Source organism: Salarias fasciatus, chromosome 18, assembly GCF_902148845.1.
Source record: "Salarias fasciatus chromosome 18, fSalaFa1.1, whole genome shotgun sequence".
Taxonomy (NCBI): domain Eukaryota; kingdom Metazoa; phylum Chordata; class Actinopteri; order Blenniiformes; family Blenniidae; genus Salarias; species Salarias fasciatus.
The window spans coordinates 9214666-9235616 of record NC_043762.1 but is presented as its reverse complement, the minus strand read 5'-3'; the positions used below and the strand labels follow the sequence as shown (position 1 = coordinate 9235616).

General features: G+C 42.3%; 1 protein-coding gene across 5 annotated transcripts in view; it reads right to left on the bottom strand.

The window, feature by feature from the left end:
• The window catches only part of LOC115404883 (SLAM family member 5-like), an 83636-nt gene that overhangs the window by 27629 nt on the left and 35056 nt on the right, over positions 1-20951 (bottom strand). For 2 of the 5 annotated variants that reach the window (XM_030114233.1, XM_030114237.1), the window contains exons 3-6: positions 10003-10287; positions 9008-9118; positions 8523-8575; positions 4963-5079 (exon numbers count right to left, since the gene is read on the bottom strand). In XM_030114233.1, coding sequence (XP_029970093.1) covers positions 4963-5079; positions 8523-8575; positions 9008-9118; positions 10003-10287 — 566 coding nt within the window. Of the gene's footprint in view, positions 1-4962; positions 5080-8522; positions 8576-9007; positions 9119-10002; positions 10288-10364; positions 10677-17971; positions 18090-20951 lie in introns of those variants that run through there. The other 3 variants (XM_030114236.1, XM_030114238.1, XM_030114235.1) reach the window with 3 other exon arrangements.

Below are 20951 nucleotides of genomic sequence, written 5' to 3'. Positions count from 1 at the left end.
GCCAGTCACATCTACAGGAAATGTCGCTGTGCTGAATTATCTCACTTTAACCAAATACATTTTCATCAAAGCATCAACAAGTACCAAACATAACTTACTTGCCGGTCATGAAGGGATTTTCTCTTTTTGTCCCTGAGCTTCTCAGCGCCACCTTTTCGTTTTGTTTTGTTTTGTTTTGTTTTGTTTTTCTCCATATTTTGTGCATTCTTGCATCCATCCAAAGTTGCCGTCAGATGTCCGTCTCAGCTGTGTGTGATTGACAGGTGACAGCAGCTGCAGAGTGAGGGAGTGGGTGGGACTTAACCACCGCAGGGATGAAATGTGATTGGCTATCAGCAGCAATCCCAGGTAAACCAGCCTATGGCATCAGGAGCTGTCCAGCTGACAGCCCAGCCTCCTTGTGGAGCGGACCAGAGCGCTGTTGGCGGTGTCGCGTCAGACTTTTTTTTTTTTTCTCGTGGCCCAACCGGCCCACTGAGGCAGCGGCCCACCGGGAAACCTCCCGGTGCTCCCGATGGCCAGTCCGCCCTTGTGAAAGAGCATCACTTTCCACTCCATATCTGCCAACATGGTTGTTTGCTCTCGACATTTTCATAAAGGCAAGTAAGTGAGTTTATTTGTTTTTAAGCAGTGTTACTGAAAATGTGGTTTCTCTCTGAATTAAGTCATGTTAGCTGCTAACGGTCAGCGCACCTGCAAACTAGCTTCACCCAGCTGCGAGCCAACTTCACTTGTGAAATGAAGTCAGTGGAGGAGGGCAGTGGAGAATCACTTCATGCTAAATCTGTTTATTTTATTTCTTCGTCTTAAATTTAAACTTTACGGAGGGAGTGACTTCAAAGATCCAGTCAGACCCGCTGTCCAGAGGAGGACACGTAATGTCAGTTCTGTCCTCACAGACAAGTAGAGACAAACACACTCCCTGGTACACTGCAACACACATCAACACATCAGATTTGATTTCCTTTTGAGAATAAACACACAGTCATTGATTTGTTTGCTAGAATTGATCAAACTAAATTTACAATACGTCCTAGAGGAGAAAAGAGTCAGCAGCTTGTCAGTCAGACGATGTTCCAGCCTGAGAAACAATCAGCACAACAAATCCCTCTGCACCTGCCTGTATTTACAGTCCTTGTAACTCACAATCTGACCTGGCAGCATGTGTGATTAACCTACCAGTGTGCAATGTCATGCAAGCATCCAGTGTTTACTAGCTTTCTCAATAAAACCTAACCTGTGTTTGCAGGTCAACCAGCCTATGAAATAATGGAGACTGACCCAGACTGGGCTCCATCCCTACATCTGGACACACATCAGTCACACCGACAAATGCAGCGCGCTCTGCAGGTGATTTAGGTGGGAGCAGCTAAGGAAAGTGTCACCGCAAGCACCAGAGACAGGAATCCGCTGGGATGCAGAGACTGGAGAGCTGCAGACCGAGGAGGGGACCGAGGAGCCTAGACAAAATCAACAGAATGAGGACTGACACCTGATGCTGAGAAAGACAGCAATCAGCTGCTCACAGAAGATGACACACACACAGCAGTCAGGATGCCACACAGACTGTTTTTAATATTTGTGGAAGCACGTTTTTGTATTTGACATACAATAATAAAGCTTGTCACTGACACTTTGAGTCTTTTTGAGTTATTGCTTTTTGTTTGCACATAAGTAACTTGTTAATTAGCTGTGCTCCTCATTAGTAATTACATGTTGATAATTTAGTGAAGGCAAATAGCGAGTATGGGAAAAAGTACTGAAATGACAAGTGAGACATTTTCCTTTTTTCTGGAATGTAATGTTTTTCACACACTCAACAGCAGCAACACAATGATAAATGACACAACAGTAAGAACTACATGTATGGCAGTTAACATCAATGAAGCATGTCATTGTCACGTAATGTGTTGTGGTAAATGTGTCCCACTTTGTTTTTTTTGCATTTGCATTTGCAGTGGTGTGGTCAATTTTGTGTCCCACTTCTGGTCCCACTTTTCTGATGCTGCTTGATATCAGCCAGTATGCAGGTTGTCCAGTCACAGTTGTCTCTCTGCATCTGACAACAGCCTCCAGCTTGAACAACATAGCTGCAACATGTGTGCACGTCACTGCTGTTCCAGCCGTACATGTGCAGTGACCAGATGATCTGGCTCCTGATGCCTCCATGATGGCCCAGGCCTTCAGTGGTGGATCGTTCAGATGGTGGGAGTGCAAGACCAGTAGACAACACATTTAATTTGATTTAATTGCCGCCAACATTACCACTGTTTCTGTTTTACAAAACAAGGACAGGGCGACAGGTTTCTATCTGTGGTTAGACAAAGTGATGCCTGCTATAAGCATTCATTTATAACCGCTTCACACTGGAGTGATGCATGATAATACTAACAATAATAATAATAATAATAATAATAATAATAATAATAATAATAATAATAATAATAATACAATTAAATTCACAGTACCTTTCAGAGCACTCAAGGACACTTTACACAAGTTTAAAAACACATTACAAATAAAACAACAGACGTAACACAGCGAAAAGAGAGGAGTTACGGGTGACAGGCAGGATTGAAACAGGTGGGCTGGAGGTGAACTCTGTATCAAGCAGCTCACACTCCTGTAACGTCACTCTGCGCAAACATTAAATTCTGCTTTTGGCTGGGAAAAAACAGCAGCAGAAACACCTTGTTGCAGCAAGCCTACAAGAATGATGCTCTGGGGAAGACTCAGGTCCATGAGTGGTTCGGGTGGTTTAAAAAGGGCCAGATGTCCGTGCGTCAGGTCCGCTCAGCCGTGAAAACAATGCTGAGCTGCTTCTTCGCTGTCCAGGGTATCGTCCACAGCGAGTTTGTCCCTCCAGGTCAGACTGTAAATCAGGACTACTACATCAAAGTGATAGACGGCTCCGTGAGGATGTGAGGAGGAAGCGGCCCGCGTAGTGGCGGAGTAGAGCCCGGTTGATCCACAGTGCCCAGTGCGCCAGCGGACACGGCGCTGCGCGTCACGCAGTTTCTGGCGAAGAATGGGATGACTCTCCTCCCCGATCCGCCTTATTCGCGAGATGTAGCCTCGAGTGACTTTTTCTTGTTCCCCAAGTTGAAGAAGGAGCTGAAGGGACAGCGGTTTGCAGATGTGGAGGAGGTGACAGAAAAAACGCAGCCGGCCCAGAATAGCACAATTACGCACAGGTGTGACGACATATTCGTGAAGTGAGAGAGAAGGCTGGAGCGCTGCATTAATGCGGATGGAGATTATTTTGAAGGCGACGGTGATGTTTTATTTTGAAATGTCAGAAATAAAAAGTTACAATCACATTCCGGGAACATTTGGGTACCCCCTCGTACACCCAATTTTTGCCTGTAGCAAAGCAGAGGAGACATGGCATGGCACTAAGCATTATGGGAAAACACTACCAGTGGGGCCGTCCACACCAGGAGGTGTGGACGGCCCAACTGTGGTGCATTAACTGAACATGAGGTGTCCACATGGGGTTAATATGGTTTGATGTCGGATTAGAGGCAAGTGTGGGTCCGTCCAGCCTGACCAGGAAGCCACAGGACAGGGAAGTGGAGCCAACAGTCCTTCAGTACAGCCCACAACAGAGTGGAAGGCTCAAAGGCATCCGGGAAGAGGACTGGCACCCACTAAGCCCTCAACTCATAAAAATCGAATATATCTTTTATAATATACTATTAAATGATATCATATTTTTAAACCATACCATATTTGTTTATGTAACAGAGTGATAGTGGTGTGTGAGGTCAATTTGGATGGTTGTATGTTCCTCTCAGCTTTCCCAGTGACACAGAAGGACACACAGGTTCACTGGTTGACAAAAGGAGTACAAAGGTTCCAAGTTGACAATAATTTATTCCCTTCTTAGTTGAGTTCGTTTAAATTATCATTTTGAAATACACTTACGCCTGGTTCACACAGGACGCGCGGCGCTTCGCTGTTCACACAGGAAGCTCTTTCTGCTGCGCTCTGCGCGCCGGTCAGACATCGGCTGAGCCCGGCAGTGATCGGTTGTTTCTGCCTTCTGTGTGTGTGTGTGTGTGTGTGTGTGTATGTGTTTATCTGAAACGGAAAACCGAAAAGCAACATAATTTATGTTATTTTACTTTATTTTAATTTGAAAATTGACCGGATTCTCTTGTATTTTCCGTTCCCGACTTCCTGTCTGATGCGATCTGCTCTGTCCAGCTTTACAACTGGCGCTCCACGGCGCGCCCCTGTTAACTTATCTGACGGTTCACACAGGAAGCGCGGTGACGCGCCGTGCTCCTTTCTATTTTCTCCGCGAGCCGCTCCGCGTACGACGCGTTGCCGCCCTTCCTGTGTGAACCATCAGATAGGTTAACAGGGGCGCTGATCTGAAACTCGGTGCGCGTCCTGTGTGAACCAGGCGTTAGAGGCGAGCGCTTCATTTCAGTCAAAAGTCCCGTGTGCGGTTGGGTTGGCCCACACCAACACGCCATTGTATCGAGGACACGATTCAGGATAAACATTTAATGACAGCAGCTCCAGGACGGACAAAGACAGCCGTGGTGTGCCTGCACTGGGAACGGGGCTCGAACAGGGCAGAACCGCTTCCTACATCCGTTAGTGGGGCAAATGCTCAGACCAGCACCGGACCATCGGGACCCCCGAGTCCAACCTGCAGCTGCTGCGGCATACGCTTGACGCGCTCCCCCCGGAGCCATTGCGATATTGCTCTCACGGAACACCGCTACCAGCCAGCACCAACCCGGAAGTGCAAGAACCAGAGGACGACACAGACGTACGAGGGGTGTTTATACCACCCCCAGCCAATCAGCGGAGAACAACACTGTACACTCACTCATCCTGCCACATTTATATTACATTATATTATTCACACTGATTGAGTTGAACATAGCTTGATTAAAAAAAAGGTCGATTATAAAAGATTTTTCATGGTCCAGGATGCTTTTGTACCTGTGCATACACACTGTCAATTCCAGGCTTGTCGTTGGTCTCAGCGGCAGCTGACGGCCCGCTGTGAGGCCCCACCTCACTGTAGACGTTAACTGGGGAAAGAACTGAAGTCTCAACCTAGAAAATTAACAATGGAAAAGTTATTTTCATCCCATATTCTGCATGCATCATTCATTGGATCAATGTGTTGTGTAATGAAATATCAGGGTAGTTAACGGTTCATCTGTGTACTGAGACAATCTTTCCGGCTCAAAATAACACAAGAATAATTTTCTTTGTTTTTTTTGGGACATGGCTTTAAAGACAGGGCAAGTAATTAAGTTTTTGTATTTTGTTACTAAACTCATGACGATTTTAAGGTGTGTTTACTTGAGTATTTATTCGTCAGAGGCCATTTTCTCCCCGTCTTATTCTGAGAATTAATAGTTACTGAACGTTACTTCAGTTCTATGAGTAAGTGCGTGCCCGCCTACAGGGTTCACTATTGGTACTCCTCTGGCGCGCAGTCAATCACTGAGACAACAGAAAAATCGGCGCACAAATCCTATCCACACAATGGCACAGCACCACGCCCCGCATCGCCGAGGGTGTATCCCGAGTCGACGGCCATCGCACTTCCTTATTCTGAATCAGCGAAGTCAAGGAAGCAGACAGCTGGGCCAGCAGGTAGGCGGTCACGCACTTACTCATAGAACTGAAGTTACGTTCAGTAACTATTAATTCTATTTCGGAAGTGCTAAGCCCGCCTACCGGCTTCACTATTGGTACTCACCAAGGCAAAGGCTGTAGGTCGAGGAATGTACTCCCAGCTGGCATGCTGACAGGATTGGTGCGGAAGGCGGAAGTAAACAAACCGTACGTCCAGAATGGCCGCAGAACTCCCGAAGAACGAGACGAGCATCCACGCGTTAAAGCGCCGCCCGCGACGTGCACAAGCATCGCCACAGTGACACACAGATGCACCGACCGGGGCAAAACCACAAAGGCAGGCAGGGAAAGAACCCCCGGTCCGCGACCCACACACGGGGAGCGGCAGAAAGGCCAAAAAGAACAACATGGCGAGCAGCAGAACTCCTGTTCCCGCTAAGCACCGCCACTGCAGTGGGGGCTCTCGGCGGGGCTGCAGGTGCAGGGCGAGCTGCTGGGAGCCTCGCGCTGCCGCCTCCAGGCGCTCAATGATGACCTGTATATCAGGTCCGAAGAGAGAGGTGGTGGACAGGGGGAGGCCCAGGACTCCCCGCTGGTCCCACTCGTAGAGGGAGGGGAGGCCAAGCCACAGGTGCCTCATGGCAAGCTGTGGCATTAGCCATGACGCGGCCTCCATTGATGGCAATGGCACGGCACATCCGCATCAGGACCTCGGCCGCATTCTGCACCTCCTTGATGTCCTCAGGGGAGAGCTGGGATCTCTCATGGCAGATCTTGTCGACGGAGCCCAGCAGGAAGGTCATATTGTTAGCTAGGGCAAACATCTGGTTCCTGCTAGCGTAACAACGATCCAAAAGGCCCGCCACGCGCTTGTCTCTCTCAGACGGCAGTGCAGGCTTCCCGCCTGGCCAGGCGGAGGACTTGGGAAGAAGGCACAGTGTGAGGGAGTCCTCGATGGTAGGTACTCCGGAGACCGGCGGCCAGCCGGCCAAGCAGGAGTACTCGTGGTAGCCCTTCACCGTGCCCTTGGTGGTAAGTGGCATACCCCAGTCTCGCTGCACATGTTCCTGGAAAGATGGCAAGGCGGGACATAGCACTGCAGTCTGGGACCGAGTCTATGACTGGGTTGCCAGCCCGAGTGCAAAGTCACGCTTAACCGGCTCCGGAGGCTGCGGCGGCAGCGCGAGGCTGGTGCGCTCGGCGGCAGATGTGAAGAGCCCCGCAAGGTGTTCCACAGGCTCGCGGGGGGCATCTTGGCGGCTGGCTCAGGAGAAGGTGGAGACGGAGTCGTCCAGCTGGGTCGAGCTCCGCGACACAGAGGCGCTGCTGCTGCTGATGCTGCAGCTGGCCTCAACCCTGTCATACTTGGCAGGGGCAGAGGCGTCTTCGGCGGTATCCTTGCGGGCTGGAACCGGTGAGACGGAGCCCATAAAAGCCACTCACCGCTGGACTTCTTCAGGCGGCAGAGCGAGGCAGGCCGGGCAGGAGGACCGCTGGCGGTGATGCTGCCAGCCAAGGCAGATGAAGCAGCGCTCATGATGATCCTGCTCGATGAGCGGAGCGCCGCAGGAGTGGCAAGAGAAGGGGCTGGCGCCCATTGGCGAGTCTTCTCAGGCCGGCGAATCCCTGAAGAAATCTTGATCTGGTGAATCTTGCAGTAGTGAAGAGGCTTCTAATGTCTCAAGCGTGCTGAGGAAGAAGAAGGAAGAGCAATGGCTCGGGATATACCCTCGGCGAGGGGCGTGGTGCTGTGCCATCGCGTGGATAGGATTGGTGTGCCAAGTTTTCTGTTGTCTCAGTGATTGGCTGCGCGCCAAGAGGAGTACCGATAGCGAAGCCTGTAGGCGGGCTGAGCACTTACGAAATAGAACTGGCTCGATTCTTCTTCTGACCTCCAAAACGAGGATTCTGAGTTGCAGTGAAATGATGAAAGCAGCGAACGGTAACAGTCCAGGAGAGGTCAAAACTCACTTTGCATCAATGTTGACTGAACACCAAGACTTCCTGTTACTCTTTCAAATTAAATTAATGTTTCATAATAAATTCCAGGACCTGCTTTAAATTATAATTTAGTAGAAACATGTTCAATGCAAGTATTTGAACATTTACCTCAACAGAGAACATGAGTATGTTTTCCACTTCAGAAACACAGACAGCAAAGCCAAAAACACACACAACCTGTTCCAGTTTTCACATTTGAAAAAGCAAGGCAAATTGCAGTTATCTACTCCTGATTAGTATTATGCCTTGTCTTCATGCAACTGCCATATATAAAACATGACTTCCACAAGCACAGCTGAAAGTGACTGCAGGTTTATTGCGTTTTCTTTTAAACTATAACTATACTTCCTCTGCATGTGGTTTCGGTTAAGTGGTTAAACTGATCTTTCCTGTGTCCTTCTCTACAGCTTAAAAACACACAGTCTCTCTGGAGTCATTTTCAATGTTTGTATTAGGCATTTAACAAAAAACTAACATTCTGGGAGTGGTGAGCTGCCGTTGTGCAGCACCTGTAGTGCCTTGCTCAGCGAGCCACACTGGTAACCTTTCAGCTGTGGGATTTGACCCTGTAAACTTACCTGTCTATCGAGCACAACAGTGTGCACATCACAAGCAGAAACATTACACAGCTTGAAAAGCCAAACTCAACATAAGGCGGCACATAGCAACAGGCAGATTGACAGGACAGCTACTTTCTGATGAGGTTCATCAAAAATCTCAAATTATCCAAAGTAGGATGTTTGAGCACAGGCAAGCAGCATGAGCAGCACATAAGGAAGTGACAGCAGGAGCACACAAGCAGGACAAAAGAATAAAGAAAAACACAGCTGTTGGAATGCTGAAAAAGTTTGCTCAAAAGCCACCCAAAGACGAGTGCAATACAGTTTAGATTGTAAAAACCTGAAGCTTACCATTGGAACTTCAAGATAGACTGTATTAACTTGTATCACACCATAATCTGCATCTGAAACAGGACATACAAGATGAATTACTATAAAAAGTTCTTGCTTGACTTTATTGACCCTTTTATTCCCACAATAGCATTTCTGCACCTTCTATCAACATCTTGGTCATTTTTACTCTGATCTGTCTGAGCAGTTCAAACTCCATAGAGGAGAAACTTGAGAAAAATGTCTGATGTTAACAATGCCAAGATGTGATATTAAAATTGGACAAAAGGACAACAATTTTTAAACTGATGTCTTATCACAGCTTACGGAAACTCCCTGAAATATAGGCTTTAGAATCAATACAATCAATCTATACAAGCTTCGAGTCTGACAGATCCCCCTGTTTGCTGCGGAAAATGAAGCCTAATTGATACGATTGATCAACTTTGAGAAATAAATTCATTTCCATGCATAGAAAACTACTCACACGTTAGGCTTGAACTTACTTCTCCTACGACAGAGATAAGCTGCCAACAATCCAACAGCAGCAGCTATGATGGAACCACAAACTCCAACAGCAATCCAAGTGTTCTCATGATTCCTGTGCTGTTCCGCAACTGTGAAAAAAAACAAACATCAAATGAGGAAAGTCGTACTTTAATGAAATATTTCCATACCATGACATGATGTCAGTGAAGATTGAAAAAAAAAACCCCAAGTGTCCGATAGTATTTAGATTCAAATGCTGACATTTTTTTAATCAGAATTGTCAACATGTAAAGAGCATACTTCTCCACAGACATGCTATAATTTTTTTTCATTCAAACAAAAAGTTTGTATCTTCGTTCAGTGTGAAACTTCAGTGTGTTTTGTGCAGCGAAGAGTCGACACATGAGAGAAAGAAGCTGTCAAAACTGAATTCGCGCCCACATTTATAAAGAACATCACAGTAGAAATTGATTTCAATTTGTGCATGGTTGAGTCTATAAAAAAAAAAAGACTGAAATTACCAAAATGAAGATTTCTGGTCAGAATCAAAATTGAGAATATTTATCATGCAATATGTTTTCTTTTTGTCTTGGTGTAATACAATAAACTGCATCCAATTTCAATTTAATGTAGCCTGATCAGGGCTCCGTTTATGTCTCAGATCTAAAGAAAAGGCAACTTTTCAACAATGGCTTCCATGTTAGAGCATGTTTTTGAAAACTCTCTGATTTAACAGTTCTTCTGCACACATGCACAAGCAGATGGACAGTAACAACAATGTTGCCTCCAGAGCGACATAACTTCCAGTCTAGATTCTAAAGGACTTGGTGCTTTTTGAGTCGACAGCCTCCATAATGACAGTCCAACTTGGTGGTGGTATGATTGTCTGTGTTCTCTCACTGTTAATGTTAAAGTTGAGAATTTGTTTATCTTCACAAAACCTTTTCCTTCTTCAAACTTCAAAAAAATCAACCTGTGTGTTTACATTTGGTGCTGTCTCTTTCAGACCTACCGATCAGCTGGGGGCAGACATGTTGAATATCCGTCCTGTCCTCAGTCGAGCTGACCTGGTTTCTGTGTTTACAGATCACTGTAACATCCAACAAGTAGACTTGCAGAGTAGAGCTGGAGTTTGTGATCTTTGATTGATTCCCTCCATCCTGATCACATTTTTGACTGTCACATCTGAAAGTGCTGCTGATGTGAGAGTCGGCCGTGCTGCAGGTCAGAGTGACGTTACAGGAGTGTGAGCTGTTTGATACAGAGTTCACCTCCAGCTGGACGGGAGACACAACATCTGGAAGGACAGAGAGAAGTTTTGGAAATGTGAAAGCAGATGTTCTTGTTCAGTGTCTGAAATGTAACAAAACTTACCTTGAACTATGATGTTGTGTTGGACTAATGTGAGTTCGCCATCGTCTGTTATCTCTCGTGCAGAATAAACTCCACTGTCTGTCTCTTGAAGGTTCTTCAGTATCACAGAGTATTTCTTGTTGTCAGGGATATCAATCCTTCCAGTGTAAGCTTTAGAGATTTTTGAATTGCCATCAGGGAAAAAAGTGACTAAACTCAAACTCTCTTCATCAAGTCTCCATACAAATAAAAGAAAGTCTTCAGGCACATTGTCGACATCCAGAGGTACGTCTTTGCCTTTCTGGACGAACACAGGAGGAACACTGGACTGGACTGGAAAACAGGAGATGCAGATTGCGGATCATTTTAAACATGTTATATTGTTGATTCCAATTCTGTCAAATTGATTTAGTTTCTATAATCAAGCCATCAAAGGACAAAGGCACACTCACACCGTGTCAATTTTTCCTTCATTTGACTTTCAACCACAGTTAAGATTAAAAAGTCATGTCCAAATGATCTCAACAGACAGTAAAGAACATAGGTTGAAATTCGTCCCTTGTTTAATACATGGCATGAAGAATGCAGATTAAAAGAGTTCAGAAGGAAAGGGGAAAATCGACAAAGCTGTACTTTATATCGTGGCTGGTTAGTGTGAAGATTTTAAAGTTACAGAATAACCCATCTCAAAAGCTGACACCTCACCAGACAGAAAGCTTCAGCACAGTTAAACCATGCTAATCACGAAAAAAATACTGTGAATATATAAAACAAATCAAAGAGGGAAATTTTTGCTATATGAATTTATAAACATTAGTACTTTCTCTTTTTTTTTCCCTTGCCCTGTTCGGCAGCTTGGGCACGCAATATTGTATGATTGGAGCCTTTTACTGTCTGAACAGATTTTACTGTCTTTGCTGCCTTTATTTGAAAGTGGCATCTTGCATGGCTGCCGGACATTACCGGACGGAAAACTCAGAGAGCAAGAGAGAGAGAAAAAGAGAAAGATAAAGAGAGGGGGAATGGGGGGCCAACATCAACCCAGCTGATGTTGGTTTGCACTTATAGGAAGTACAAAGACTAATTACTTTCAGGTGTGAGATGGTATGGTGCCTTTCCTTGACAAACTATACAGCTTTCCCATGGTGTGTTCAATACTTTTTTCCTGTGTTATTGCACTTAATTCCACATAATCACTATTTATGGATTTGAATGTTGTGATTTCTTCTCATGTGTGGATTATTTGAGTTAATACCAGTGTCTGGAAGAAATGTCACATGAATTGCATCTTTGGAAATAAATGTAATGACAAAACAGTTAATGCGTTCAATACTTATTTCCCCCATTGTATATATGTATATATATATATATATATATATATATATATATATATATATGTGTGTGTATATATATATATATATATATATATATATATATATATATATATATATATATATATATATATATATATATATATATATATTTATATATATATAATGATCCAATTTACTTTACAATGATCTAATAGAACAAGATTGGAATGCTGTTTATAGTAAGACAGATGTGGATGGTGCTTTTGATAATTTTTTGGAAATTTTCAGTTCAGCTTACAATAAAAACTGTCCAGTCCACCAGGTTAGTAGAAATAATACAACCGTTAAGTGTCCATGGTTAACTAAGGGTTTAAGAAATGCTTGTAAGAAAAAAAATAATTTATATAAACAATTCATTAGACTAAGAACTGAAGATTCTGAACACCGTTATAAAACATATAAAAATCGACTGACTGATATATTAAGAACTAGTAAAAAATTATATTATACCAACTTATTAAATAAAAATAAGAACAACATAAAGAGGGTTTGGGGAATACTTAATAATGTAATTAAAGGTAGCACAAAAAATAATTCATATCCAAACTACTTTATTGATAGAAATACTGATAATTATAATATGAATGAAGTGGTAGAAAGTTTTAATAGTTTTTTTGTGAATGTTGGTCCGGACTTGGCAGCAAAAATCCCTCAGTGCAGTAGTAATAATGTAGATTCCTTAATAGAAATAAACCCAAAGACAATGTTTCTTTCAGGAGTATCTGAGGCAGAAATCATAGATGTGGTGAGCAAGTGCAACAATAAATTCTCTACTGATTGTTTTGACATAGATATGTCATTAGTTAAACAAATTTTACATAGTATCATTAAACCTTTAACATATATATGTAATCTATCATTTCAAACAGGAACATTTCCAAACAAAATGAAAATCGCGAAAGTATTGCCACTATATAAAAGTGGAAATAAACACATCTTCACCAACTATAGGCCTGTCTCTCTGCTCCCACAGTTCTCCAAAATATTAGAGAAATTATTCAACAGTAGGCTAGAGAAATTTATCGACAAACACAATTTGATTAATGAAAGTCAATACGGTTTTAGAACAGCAAGGTCAACATCAATGGCCATAATTGATACACTAGGGGACATAACAAATAGCTTAGATAGGAAGAAATATGCAGCTGGTATATTTATCGACTTGAAAAAAGCTTTTGACACTTTAAACCATGGCATTTTAATAAGAAAAACTGGAAAGGTATGGTATTAGGGGAGCGGCTTCAAGCTGGATCCAAAGTTATTTAACTGACAGACAGCAGTATGTCAAGATGGGAGAATATTCATCCGGGTATTTGGGCATTGATTGTGGGGTTCCTCAAGGATCTGTGTTAGGGCCAAAGTTGTTTATTCTATATATTAATGATATATTTCAGGTATCTACATTACTAAAATTAATCCTATTTGCAGATGACACAAATATATTTTATTCTAATGATGATTATAATGATTTAATCCATAATATAAATAATGAATTAATGAAATTGAAAGCATGGATGGACATTAACAAATTATCCTTAAATCTAAGCAAAACTAAAGTAATGTTCTTTGGATACTACAATGTCAATTTAGACCCCGTAATAAATATTGATGGAATAGACTTAGATACTGTTTCCGAAATTAAATTTTTGGGATTAATTATTGACAGCAAAATAACCTGGAAATCCCACATAAGACACATACAAGGTAAAGTCTCCAAAAGCATTTCAATCATTAATAAAGCTAAACACTATTTAGATTATCATGCATTACTGTTATTATATTGCTCATTAGTTTTGCCTTATCTAACTTACTGTGTAGAGGTTTGGGGCAATAATTACAAAGGTTCATTACATCCCCTCATTATACTCCAAAAACATGGAGTAAGAATCATACATAAGGTAGGATATTACGACCACACTAACACTTTATTTTTGCAGGCAAATCTTTTAAAACTCCCTGATTTGGTTGAGTTTTATACAGTCCAGGTTCTATTCAAAGCTAGTAAAAATACACTGCCGGTGAATCTCCAAAAGCTATTCATGCTGAGAGAAGGGGGCTATAATTTGAGGGGATGTGGTAACTTTAAGATTAAAGCAGCGTGGACCACCAGAAAGTGCTTTTGTGTGTCTGTATGTGGAGTTAAACTTTGGAATCAACTGGGACCAGAACTTAAACAATGTCCAAATATTCATCTGTTTAAATCCAGATTTAAAAATATGGTATTCTCACGATACAGAGGTTTTGTGCTGGGCTAATTCATAAATGTGTTCTTAATTATCAATTATTTAAAATGTTATATGTATTATATAAGACTATTCTACTAGATTACTGGTCAATTATAGTATTTAATATTCAGTCATATATTGGTGGTATTATTATTACTATTACTATTATTATTGTTACTACTACTGCTACATTTGTCACTACAATTACATCATCAACATATGATACTTGATATTACTATTACTACAACTACTGTTATATCTTAATCAAGCACAATACTTTGATGTTGTGTTATTATATCTATTATCAATGTATAACATGTTATTTTACTTTGCAAACATAAAATCAATACAGTAAGTGATAATGGTGCTAATATTACACTTAACAAGTCTTTAGTGTAGGGCAGGCAAGGGGGGCTCTGCTGCTGGGAGGCCACCACCATCTAGCAGTAGACTCCCAATTCTTGTCTTTTTAATGCACAGTACAGACACTCCCAAAAGGTGGTCCTGTTGCCTGAGGACTGTCCCCCTCTGGCAGCAGGTCCATATAACACCATGCTTAAATTAAAGTTAAATATAAACAATTAGCACCATTGATTACAATTACTGGAGATATCCTTCTATATGTGGATATGTGTTGATGATGTGTTAAGGGCAGTAGTATTAATAATGGTAATATGTATGTTTATGTGTATGGGTGTTTGTGTATGTGTATGTGTGTATGTGTGTATGTATATATATGTATGTATGTGTGTGTGTATGTATGTGTAGGTGTATGTGTGTGTGTGTATATATATATATATATATATATATATATATATATATATATATATATATATATATATATATATATATATATATATATATAATGAAATATAAAAAAACTCCATATCGAAAAACCATGCTCTAGTAAGAACAATATAAGTATACACTTCACTTCACTTCACCTTCACCAGTAACAGTTTTAGAAACAAAATTAGGGATTTATGTATTTATTTATTTATTTTTATTTTTTTTTTTTTTTGGGGGGGGGGGGGAGTGGGGATGATATCCCTGAGCAACAATATAACTTGTAATATCCCAGAAACAAAAGCAGCAGAAATGAAAATTTCAACTGCACAAATCAGCACAAAAAAAGCACTAAAAATGTAGACCGGTCTGGTTCATTTTGGAGCAAGCTGGGGGGATGGTGAACTCTGAATGACCTAAAAAATAATCTTTAATATCTCAGAAACCAAAGCAGCACGAACGAAAATTTCAACTGCACAAATCTGAACAAACGAAGCACTAACCACTCAGATGGTTTTTTTCGATTTTTTTTTTTTTTTTTTTTTTTGTGGGTGGGGGGTCAGCTTCACTGGGCTCAAGTAGACGCGTGCTGTGGGATCAAGGGGTTATCCTGGACGCGGCTGAGCGCGCGGCTCGCGTCGGTGACGCATGCAAGCGAACGCTGGATGTGGAACTGCTCCCAACCACTACAATGGCAACGTATTTGCTGCGGCCAGCGCGACGCGACCGAACGCTCCCAAAACGCGTGCTGTGGAATCCGGGGGTTACCTGCACGCACGTGTGGTGGTACGCGCACACCTGTCGGCCGCCGATCACGCAAAGCCCAACCCTTGATTAGAGCAACTCGCTACACCTGCTGCGCTCTCCCCTCGCCTCTGGCTTTCACATAAGCCTGCTCGAAGCAGGGCGTCAATCTGCTTGGTTCACAGCTTTACTACGCTGTTGGGCTTGTCAGCGTTGAGCTGAGCGCTGTGCCTCTTGTCGCCCGAGATATTGCGCTTCCCTGGTGAGTAGTACTCCGCTCCCATTCATAAAATTCCAACGCGCTGGGTGTAATGCGCCCTCATTTTAGGTTGGTGCGAGGGGACCTCCTTTTCTCTGATGGGCGTGTATCAGTGATCCGGTGCCTTTGGTGAGTCATATCTCTGCGCTTCCATAATAACTTTATTAAATCTAGTCTAAAACCTAACTTTTTATTCAGTTCTAAACGTGACGCGAGCATCGAGCTGCTGCTCCTGTGACGCACACCTCGAGTCTGTGCGTATAACTCCAGCAACTTTGGTGCGTATTGTATTTAAGTAGCTTATTAAATAATTGCCAGTCTACATTCTTTTATATTAATTTGTATACCATAGACTCCCAGTGGCGGGTCTCCCCTTCCGCCCGATCTGCAGCTGCTCTCCTCCTCTTCAACACGCTTTAAAGCTCCACTCCACCTCTTTATACGCCGCTCCTTCACGGACCGCCAGGGCGCGGGACTGTTTGTTACGCAGGGACCGGTAATGTAGAAATTGGGGAGACTATAGCCCTATTACAAAAGGAAAAAGGGCATTGAGCCCAGAGACTTTGTGGGTCCCGGGTACATGCACAGTGTACTCTTTCTATTCTATGTTGGTTGTGACTGGATGAATGAATGAGAACAAGTATTTTACAATTGTGTTTGAAATAATAGAAATGTCAAAATAAAGATTAATGTATTTCCTACCCTGTTGTTCCTCAGTCCACTGACTTGTGTTGCCTTTTCAGGCGGAGTAATTCGCTGTTTAATCAGCTGGCGTTGTCACAACTTTCAAATTTAAATCGGGTATAATCAATTCTAGATTTTATGAATATTTAAGTGCATTGAATTGATTAACTTGGAGACCCATTCGGCTACACACACACCTTGTATAGACATCTCGATAGAATTGTGTGTTTTGCTTTACTGTTAGTCAATATAATTTTTTGGAATCATTTGTGTCGTTGATGTTTCACAGTTATGATTGGAATGTCGATCTCTTCTGTCCAAGAACTCCAGAATCCTTCAAGTTTTACTGTTAAAATGTAATTTGTTAATAATCTAATTATGAATCCAAAATCCAAATTAATAGTTTAACCAAGTTTATGAGACTTATTACAACAGATTGGCTATCTTTTCCTACTAAACGTAGGTGGTGCCCCGAGGTTATCTGATAAAGTCAGATCCAAAATTATTCAATAAATAATCTTTGATAATCATTAATTGTTACTGATAGCCAAATTCATGAAGTTGAAATCACAACAATTTTGGTGCGGCCCATTTGAGCCAGAAGAGCCTTAATGCTGTGAACCACAACACGACGGTGCAGTTTCATCTGGCGCCGACCACAACCGACACCGAAACAACTCCCAGCCAGAGAGACTTTCCGCTGAGGTTAACGGAGCACAGAAGAACTAATCTGAAGCAACTGTTTGAACCGAGAAGGACGGTCACAGCAGGAGACGGACATCTTCAGCTCAAGACTGAACACTTGAACTTGAGGAAAGACACCTCAAGCCCTTGTTGCTTTTTCACTTTTGTGACTTTTATGGCTCCTCAGAGTGACTTTTTAGACCGCTGAAACTCCCAACAGGGGATGAATTTGGGGCGAACAAACTTAAATACTATGTTTTTTTTTTTTGCTTCTGAGACCTATATGACGTGACTGAAAAATAGCATAACATGTCCCCTTTAAAGTCCTCGTTGTCTCTGGCTTCAGGCTCCCTGCCTTTCCCTCCTCATGTCTGGTTGCAGCTCCTGCACTGGTGTGTTTCGGGTGTCTCCTGTGTCTTCTGGTTGACACGTCATCCTGTGTTTCTGTGTTTATTCCAGTGCTCTCAGCCTTCCTAAGTTTTTTTTGGTCAAATGAAAACATTGCTCGGACCAGTCTGACTGATTCAGATATGATTCAATATGTAATACTAATAGTACTTCATCTTTTTAAAAAAAAAACAACAAAAAAAACACATCAACCAAATTGAACAAATCTCTCATGTTGCCAACCTCAACCTTGTTTCCAAAGGTTAAGAAAGCTGAAATGCTGGCGACATATATCCAAATATGTACAGAAGTCACAGGGATTATAGGCAGTGGCACCACTACAGGTTATTGCTGTAGAATTAATCATTAACTTTTTTTGTTATATTTTAGCTTTGAACTGAGACAGAACTGAGATACTGACATTTTCTAACTGTGCTCATTGTCTACTTTTAGAACCTGAAAAGTTTGCAGAAATTACATTTTTACCTCGAAGCAGGAAAAGCCAGAAAAGTACAGCCTGCAGCATTGTGACAGATGGCCCAACTGTGAAGATTGTTTCCTACATAGTGGGTGAAAGAGCGAGCGATATCCTCGGCCCCGCCTCAACATAACTGTAGTTCCAAATGAACGGGTGTCGAATTCAAGAACAGCCACAGTTCTCAAGAAGCATTTACTGAGGTTTGGAAAATAACCTTAATCACTGGTAAAATAACTGTCAGTTTATCAGCTGAAGTATTAAAGCCTTGAGGTGTTGAGAAGTTGACATGCTCTACTGACGTCAGTCAAACAGTCGAGTTCCATTGATTATTTAAAAAAATGAGCTCTGGAGTTAAAGTATTCAAAAGGTAAATCCAAAACTCCAGTCACGGTGAATAAAAATGGTCGGTACATGAGGAATCACTGGGAAAATACAGGAACACTGGATGTCTACATATGAAGGTAAAACAACAAGAAGTGAGTCTATTCTCACTCAGAAACGGGAGACACCCACTGGGGAGGAGTCAGTTGAAAGTAGACAGGAACAAACGGGGAGAAAAGTGGCCTGAAACAGATATGTGTGATTTTTTTGTTTCTTTTCACATATACATATTACTTTGGTTCTTAATAACATGCATTACACATAACAAACCCACATGAAGGTCTATGAGCGTCCAGTGATATGTGAATTATTTTGTATTGGTTAATCAGTCCATCTTCTGTTGGGCTTCATCCTGTGCAGGGTCACAGGGTCGCAGGACGCTGGAGCTCATCCCAGCAAACAATGGACAAGAGCAGTATTCACCTGGATAGGTCAGCAGTCCATCACAGTGCATTAGTCGGACCGGTCCTAGTAATGTTTTAATTTGACCAAAAAACTCAGGAAGGCTGAGAGCACTGGAATAAACACAGAAACACAGGATGACGTGTCAACCAGAAGACACAGGAGACACCCGAAACACACCACTGTCACCAGGTAGAGGTGACACACACCAGTGCAGGAGCTGCAACCAGGCATGAGGAGGGAAAGGCAGGGAGCCTGAAGCCAGAGACGAGAGCTTTAGAGGGGAAATATTATGCTATTTTTCAGTCACGTCATATAGGTCTCAGAAGCAAAAAAAAAACCAACATAGTATTTAAGTTTGTTCGCCCCAAATTCATCCCCTGTTGGGAGTTTCAGCGGTCTAAAAAGTCACTCTGAGGAGCCGTAAAAGTCACAAAAGTGAAAAAGCAACAAGGACTTGAGGTGTCTTTCCTCAAGTTCAAGTGTTCAGTCTTGAGCTGAAGATGTCCGTGTCCTGCTGTGACTGTCCTTCTCGGTTCAAACAGTTGCTTCAGTTGCTTCAGATTAGTTCTTCTGTGCTCTGTTAACCTCAGCGTGAAGTCTCTCTGGCTGGGAGTTGTTTCAGGGCGTGTCGGTTGTGGTCGGCGCCAGATGAAACTGCACCGTCGTGTTGTGGTTCACAGCATTTCGGTTCTTCTGGCTCAAATGGGCCGCACCAAAATTGTTGTGATTTCAACTTAATGAATTTGCCTATCAGTAACAATTAATGATTATCAAAGATAATTATTAATTGAATAATTTTGGATCTGATTTTATCAGATAACCTCGGGGCACCACCTACGTTTAGTAGGAAAAGATAGCCAATCTGTTGTAATAAGTCTCATGAACTTGGTTAAACTATTAATTTGGAATTTCGATTCATAATTAGATTATTAAGAAATTACCAAATTTTAACAGTAAAACTTGAAGGATTCTGGAGTTCTTGGACAGAAGAGATCGACATTCCAATCAATGAAACATCAACGACACAAATGATTCCAAAAATTATATTTACTAACAGTAAAGCAAAACCAAACACACAATTCTATCGAGATGCCTATACAAGTTGTGTGTGTATGAATGTGTGTGAGTGTGTGTGTGCGTGTGTGTGCGCACGCGTGTTTTTCTATCCTTGTGGGGACATTTGGTCCCCACATAGGATAGGAAAACCTGGCACGATGTGCCTTGTGGGGACCTTTTTCCGGTCTTCAGGAGAAACAGTGTTTTCTTGACCATGTTGTTGTTACTGAAAGTAAAAGTGCAAAAACATTTCTTTAGAGTGAGGCATTGTTGTGGTTTGGGTTAGGATAAGGGTCAGGGTTAGGAGTTAGACATGAATGGGAGTCAATGGAAGGTCCCCACAAGGATAGAAATATGTATGTGTGTGTGTGTGTGTGTGTGTGTGTGTGTGTGTGTGTGTGTGTGTGTGTTGCATACTTATCGATGATGAGGCTTTTATTCTTTTGTTTTTATTAGTTTTTTACTGTTCAGCACTTTGCGTTGTTTTTATTAATATGAAAAAGTGCTCTACAAATAAAGTTTGATTTGAAGCAACAAAACATGAACTTCATGTTTGAAATGAGCATGCTCTTCCTGTTCTGGCCTGCTGGAGTTATAAAGAGAAGCTGCTCTTGTGATCGGTTGACGTTTGGAAAATGTGACTGAATATGGCATATTATTAACAAACAACCACAGTGTGAATCAGAAAAGCTTCTGCAACAGTTTATTCAGAACAGTCAAAGAGGCAGTTCTTGGAAAAATCAACATTTTCAGTCATTGGAAAAGCCTTCTAACCTTGCTGGCAAGCTGAATTCTCACAGCATTTGTTCACACACACCACAAGAATCCATCTTGTACCGCTCGCGCTCATGCGCTCGGGCTTGCATGTTTTTCCTTCGGACCAATCACGCATCGTTCAGGGCGGGACATGAAGGTTTGACGAAAGCAGGAAGCGACAGACTGCTAATAATATTAGCATGACTAGCGCAGATTTTCGCTACATAAATGGCAAAAATCACTAGACATCTTGTCACAAATCTCACTTTCTATCCGCTGTGGGCGTGATTGTTGATATCCACTTGCCGAGTGCATGTTGTCGACATCATTTTTTTTTCTTTGCGGTGATTGGCTGAAACCAAACATGGTTAGGCGGGCGCACGGTGTCCT